We start from the raw sequence: 6452 nt of genomic DNA on the forward strand, positions 1-6452 counted from the left end.
CAACTGTATTCTGAATATAAGCAGACAAATGCATATTATAGTTTTAATAAGCTTAAATACAAGTCAACTTTCATGCTTTGTCAAACTTTCCAGCAATTCCTAAAATGTCAATACTCTGGAAAGCAAGTTTTATTTTATCTAGTAGTTAAATATTATCTGTTATTTGGGGCCTCCCTCGCTATAAATTTAATGGAATGACCAAAACTTCACAAATGTAGTAATGTTGTGCTACTATAATATATGAAACTTCTCAGCTTATTTAGCTCCTCCTCCTCTTTCTGAATAAATTTGTTTGCACATATAAAAGCTCATGTCACCAAATTTATTAAAGTCTGTGGTGTGTTGGAAAGAGCGTTTGATCTGGAATTACATTATTTCCAGGCCTATCTCTACAGCCCTTACTAATACTTAACTGCCACAGTGCCTTGGTCACATCATCTATAAAATGCTCACTGCTGCTCTGCCTCACCACGTTTTTGTGAATACCAAATAAGACTGCGTAAGGAAAAAGCCAGTCAGATATAAAGGAAACGAACTTGCACCCTGTCTCTGCACCTAACAAAATAAACTAACCACTTGAACCTGGCCTCTTCTTAGACCCAGTAGAAAGGTATCAGCCGCAAAATTGTGTGGATTCCAGCTAATGCTCAGGATGCCTCTTACTTAAAAATAAAAATAAAATCAAAACCCACTTCTTGTCCTTCCACCCTATGTCCTAACTCTCTCAGGAAATGTAATTTTTAAGTTACCCTATACTTGATCTCTCATATGGGTGCCCAATGTAGAGTGCCTTTCTGCATGGTTCTCGAAGTTTCATCCAGGGCCAGCAGCTGTAGGACCATCCCGGAGAACTTGTTAGAAATGCAGATTATTGACCCCACCCAAATCTACCACCGAATCGGGATTCGGGCGCGGGGCCCAGCTGTGTGAGTTCGAACCCGTCCTCCAGGTGATTCTGATGCCCACCCAAGGCTGAGGATCAGCGCGGGGCGTCCCATCTGTACCCACCAATACAGACGCCCAAGGCACCTTTTTATGACTCGAAGTTGACTTTCACTGGGCTCCGTAACAAAACACCACGCAATCCCTCCTGAGCCGAGAGCCCCGAATCCATAGATAAGACTGAGAGGAAACCCAGAAACTTCCTACGACCCCTCAGCATCCTCTCAGGCAGCGGCCAGAGCTCCGGGACCTGCCTCGAAGGGCCCCATCCCTGCCCAGCGGGAGGCGCCGGGCGCAGATCCGCGCGCGCACCACGCGGGCCGGCTCCTCCCTCCGCCGCGGTTACCTGCACCAGCGTCATCTGCGAGCCGAGCGCCAGGAGGATCTTCTCGGTCTTGGTGGGGTACGGGTTGTCACGGTGCTTGTAAAGCCACTGCTTGAGGGGCCGCGCCATGTCTTGCAGAGCCTGCCGCTTGTGCCTCACCTTCCCGCCGTTCTGCCTGGCCCTGGACACCGGGAGAGGAGGAGACCCCGGTGAGCTGCGCGGCCGGGCCGCCGCCCCCGGGACCCCCTGCGACTGGGGACCTTTGCGCCCGCAGCCCCGCGCCCCACCCCCCCGGGAAGGGCCGCCGCGCCCGCGTCCGGCTGCGCAGGACTTCCGGCTCGGACGCACTAGCCCGCCCCACGCCTCCAGGCTGAGGTGAGGCAAGGGCCCGGGCCACACGAGTTCTGAGCGCGAATAGCCTTCCCCGGGCATCTCTCTTTGAAATGGCCCGGTTGTCGCAGGGGGTCATGTGGCAGTAGCCAGGGGTTAGAGGTTTAAGTGACGACGGTGATGTGATCTGAGGGGAAATGCGATTCAGGGTATATAGTTCGGCGCAGCAGGGCTGCCGCCCTCTCCACGCCCGCCCGCACCCGCGCTCTTGAGCGGCTCTGGCTTCCTGGGCAGGGTCAGGCTGCCGCCAGCTCTCGAACGTTCTTTTAGGGAACTCGTGCGTGCCGCTTGGGGTTTCCCTTCGCCCGTGGTCTAAGGAAAGGTCGCCCACCGGACGTCGGGCATAAAACAAGGGATGATGGCCGTCCCGCCGCCCTGGTTCTTTCTCTCGGAGCTATTTCCTTTGATCCTCTGGAAAAAGGGGAACTTTCCAAGCAAGTGTTTGTGGAGTAAGGACGCAGAACCTTAAAAGAAAAAACCCACTCTAGCGGCCTTTTCCCGACCGAAGGAGAGTTTTAAAAGTGTGGAAAACTCCGTCGGTGAGGAAAAGCACCCTCAAAGGGGGAAGGGGTCCAAGTAGCCTGGAGCCGGACGCTACGCGCTGCGCTCCCGGGCGGCTCCGGGAGGTGTCGCCGCGCGGCCGCCCGCGCGCCCCGCCACTCCGGGAGGCTCACGCGCCTGCGCCGCAGCCTCCAGGACTTTTGCCTCTTTAAACACTTTGAAATGCAACTCCATCCGAAAGGACTGGTAGTAACATTTTGACGAAACCTAATCTCTATTTTACTAACCAACAACGCCGCAGAACAAGCAGCTGATGCAATCGCTCAGGTGGAGACGGCCAAGGACGGCCGCCCCTCCCCCCGCGGGGCGCTCAGGGAGCCGCCGCGACGCCTCTGCAGCGGGAGCTGCTGGCCCACCCGCGCGTTCTCGCTCCCCAGCAGCCCCTCACCCGGCTAAACCGAAACCCGGCCCGGGATACCCGCGGCCTCCCCCTCCGGGCTCGCAGCGGGCCCAGCCGAGCCGCGCGCGCGCGCGCGCGCGCGTCCAGGGCGCCCTGCGAAGAACCGACCTTGCCAACACCTTGGCGCGGGAGGTTCGAGGCCATGGCGAGGCCCTGTCGTGACATAAGAGGGGAAGCCCACGGGGCTGGCCTGACCTGGGAAGCCCCGACTGCTTGCCCTGCCCCGTTCCTAGGCATCCCGCTCAGTCCTTTGGGCCGCGCGTCTGCACCCGTGCTCCGGGGAGGGGCAGGTAGCCCCCTGTCCTGAGGTCCAACTATCAGGGGACTGAGGGGCCGTTCCAGGCGTCCTCAGTTTCCAGCAAGCCTCTTTTGAGCTGTCCTGATGAGCCGATTCCCCTATATTTTGAGAAACTAATGCCTTAAAAGGACAATGCGCGAGACCAGGGGCGGAGACCTGCCCTCCCGGGAACTCTGGGCCCCTAACCCACGGGCCCGGGGGGCCACTTGCACGCCTGCGCCGCACCGCTCCCACCCGTCCGGGCTGCAGGCGGGCAGGGGTCCCGGGAAGGTGAGCGTACCCTGTTCTCCGGTGTCTCAGGCCGAGGTTGTCCTTGAGGGGCGGGCCGTCCGGAATGCCCACCTCAGGGCGGGCGTGGGTACTGTCCAGGACGCCACCATAGGGCCGGCTGCCCCGTTCCCGTTCCGGAGCGCCGCGGTCCTCAAAAAGCACGGCGCCGCTGAGCTTGTTGAAGACGATGGTGTTCATGGTGCCGGCTGGCTGGGGCTCGCCGCGCGGCCGCAGCGCCTCGAGGCCTGGCCGCCGGGAGCTCCGCAGGGCTCGGGTTCTAGGAGAAAATGATGCATTACGTTACTCGCTCAACGCTCACATCTCCATAGGTCCTGAGCCCCGGACTTGGCCAAGGCTCTGGGCTGGGGAGCCGAGGGGAGCAGCGACACCAGTGCACCTGGACACTGGAACACTTGCCTCTCCCCACCTGATTACCCCCCCCCCCCGCCCCCGTCCCCGCACGCTCCCGGGACAGGTCCCTACCCTCCTCCTTGCCCTGGCGATCGAGTTCCCAAGGAACCTCAACCAAGAATTTACCTGCGTGGGCAAAGGAAAGTAATTCCTAAACGAGTTCTTTTCTTGGTTTAAATCTGGAAGTACTGCACTCGGGTTAGCGGAGCGGGATAGGCGCGGAGGGCGTGGGGGGGGGGGTTGTTCTTCAGTCACAACGGAAGTCTAAGCATCTCCGAGCTCCCACTCGGGTTTTAAGGAGGGGTGGGAAGGAAGGGAAATTTGGGGGCAATATGAACAACTGCATCTGCAAGTCCCGTTAATGAGTCCCAGGCCACACCGGGATTCCTGGGATTTTCATGTTTTCTAGATTCTGGATGGTTTGGCTGAAACCCCGTGCGTTCTAACTCCGGTTAAGGTCCCTGGGGGTAGGGGTGAGGGCAGGGAAAGTTAGCTGACTCCGGAGCTAGAAAGTTAGGTGGCGTCAGGGACAAACGCACACTATCTCCCTCCCCCGGAGTCTTCTACCATCCCCCAGCCCGCTCCAGGATGCGCTGGGTCCGGGCAGGTCAAAGGAGCCGGAGTCCCGGGCCTCCCGGGGCCCACTGTTAGTGCTGTCCTCTTCCAAAACGCGGGTGTGAGCCTTAGCTCGGAGCCCTTTCTCACCCGCCCCTTTCTGGGGTGTCGGGGAACCATTTGAGGTTGCATAGGTGTTAGTAGCGGAAGGAGGCATCACGGTCCGCGCACCACCGAGCCTGCGGCTGCCATCCTTTTACAAAGCTTTTCAGCTCACCTCCCGGGTCGCGGCGGCCGGGAGCCTCAGGCCGCAGAGCGTGGGCCTCAGGTTCAAGTCCGCACCGCCGCAGAGCAGTCGAGTTACCGCCCCCCATCACCCCGCCTCGTGCCTCGGGGTAGCTCCAGTTTCTTCCCCGCCGCCTCCGCCCTGCTGCCAGCGCCCCCTCACCCCGCCCCGCCCCGGCGCAGGCTGCCACACTAACACGTACAGATCTTCTGCCTCGAAGAGCGCCCACACTTGCCAACGCCCCCTGCCCCGCCCTCCAGCCACCGCAGCAGCTGCCACGCGCGACATTTAGGGCCGTGACCATAGCGATTAAGCGACAGGTACCGTCAGTATTCGTGGGGAGGTGAAGTCAGACTTCTGCTGGCTGCCCCGTGTGCCGTAAGGCTGAGTCCTCCCACGGAGACAGGTACGTGTCTGTAGTGTGCACACAGCCTCGGCGAAAAGTGTCAAAGCAAATTTCCGTGCTCGAAGCCCCTGTTCTAAGGTCAGGACTAGCCTTGGTTCTTTTTTTTTTTTTTTTTTTTTTTTTTTTAAATCAGTGCGCTTAGTGCTTTGCGTTCATGCTGCATTATTTGTAAAACACACCCTTTTAAAGTCCCACAGTGTTTCCCCACCCCAGTCCGGTCCTCCCATATTCAAGGGCGAGTTTTTCTTAGCGACTCCGCTGAAAGGTGCCTTCCCGGTTGTCCCAAGCCCACACAGAGACCGCAACCACAGACACCCGGCGCGATCTGAGTCTGCAGGCATGCCGCAGGGGAGGTGGGAGAGGGCTGCAGAGGTCCGAGAGCTGAGTCCTGACCGGAAGGGGTGGGGGGGTGCGTGTGAAGCGCTGTTCCTGGCCCTCATCCGGGGCCCAGGCGCACTCCCCAGCGCTTCTTATCTGCTCCTGTACTTCCCACTTACCCTTACCCTGTCTCGCTCCAAACTGTCGCTTGGGGAGTTCCCTCCCTGCGGAACTACCCCGCCCAACGCCCGCGAACAATTTTAAAGCCAAGGAGGAGCAGCCAGGTGGGCTCCCAAGCTCCTCGCAGACCCTCGGGCCAGCCTCGGCCACCACCGGGGCGCGTGCCCACTGGACCTTGGAGGGGGGTGGGGGAAGGGCGGGGAGAGCGCCGAGGACAGAGGGAACCAGCCGCTCGGGAGCCAGAGCCAGGTCTTGCATCCCGAGGCCCGGAGCAGGGACGCCGAGACCCGAGGGCTGTACCTGTGGTGGTGGGGCCGGCGGCCGGCGGCAGGGCGGCTGGCTCTCCCGCGTCGAGGCTAGGCGCACTCCCATCCCCGCCGCATGTTTTCGGCGCGGGCTCCAGCGCGCTCACCGCAGCCACCGCCGTCGTCTCGGCTTTATTTACCCAGACGGGCGCGCGCGGCCCGGGAACAGGAATACCGAGGCCTTCTCATGTTTCTTGACTGCCCGGCCCAGCCGGCGAACATCCTGCGGGCGCGGTATCCACGTTCCCGGGCCGGCGAGAGGAAGCCTCAGCACCCTCCCGGCCGCGGGGACTTCTGTTAACCCTCGCAGACGAGCCGCCGCTGCTAGCGCCGCTGGGGAGCCCCCGGCCAGACCCCGGCCCGCCGAGGCCTCCCCAGCGGGGCCCGGCCTCAGATCCGCCGGCCTCGCAGGCGCAGAGCAAAAGCGGTTATTTCCTTCGCACTTAGGGGAGAAATCCGAGAAGCCGCAAGTAGCGCCCGGCTCCGGCTCTGGGAGCTGAGAAGCTGCGGTGCAAATCCCGCGTCTTAGCTGGCCCGAGAGCCGGAAATTCAACACAGCGGCTAAGCACGAGAGAGCATTGCGACGCTCCCTTTATTTTCCTCGCGATTAGAGGGAGTGAAGTTAGAGCTCGGGTTTGTGCCTATAACGCGCGAGCACAGTACAGGAGATGCTTGCATCCCGGGAGCTTCTTTTCTGGTGTCCCCGGGCTTCTGAGGTCCCGGCTGTCTCAAATCCAGGGACACGTTCGCCGGCCGCGGCCAGCGCTGGAGAGGCTGCGCTTGCCGCGGGTCAAAAGGGTGGTGG

The 6452-nt window shown here is 60.5% G+C and overlaps 1 protein-coding gene across 1 annotated transcript in view; it reads right to left on the reverse strand.

Annotated features, from left to right (window-relative positions):
* Window positions 1-3384, reverse strand: part of LOC111139312 (mohawk homeobox) — a 61958-nt gene extending 58574 nt beyond the window's left edge. Inside the window, exons 1-2 of the mRNA XM_022491568.1 lie at window positions 3197-3384; window positions 1289-1448 (exon numbers count right to left, since the gene is read on the reverse strand). Of these exons, the coding sequence (XP_022347276.1) occupies window positions 1289-1448; window positions 3197-3384 (348 nt within the window). The remainder of the gene's footprint in view (window positions 1-1288; window positions 1449-3196) is intronic.
* Window positions 3385-6452: the final 3068 nt, after the last annotated feature.

Source organism: Enhydra lutris, unplaced genomic scaffold (assembly GCF_002288905.1).
Source record: "Enhydra lutris kenyoni isolate GAN:26980312 unplaced genomic scaffold, ASM228890v2 scaffoldscaffold99, whole genome shotgun sequence".
NCBI lineage: Eukaryota > Metazoa > Chordata > Mammalia > Carnivora > Mustelidae > Enhydra > Enhydra lutris.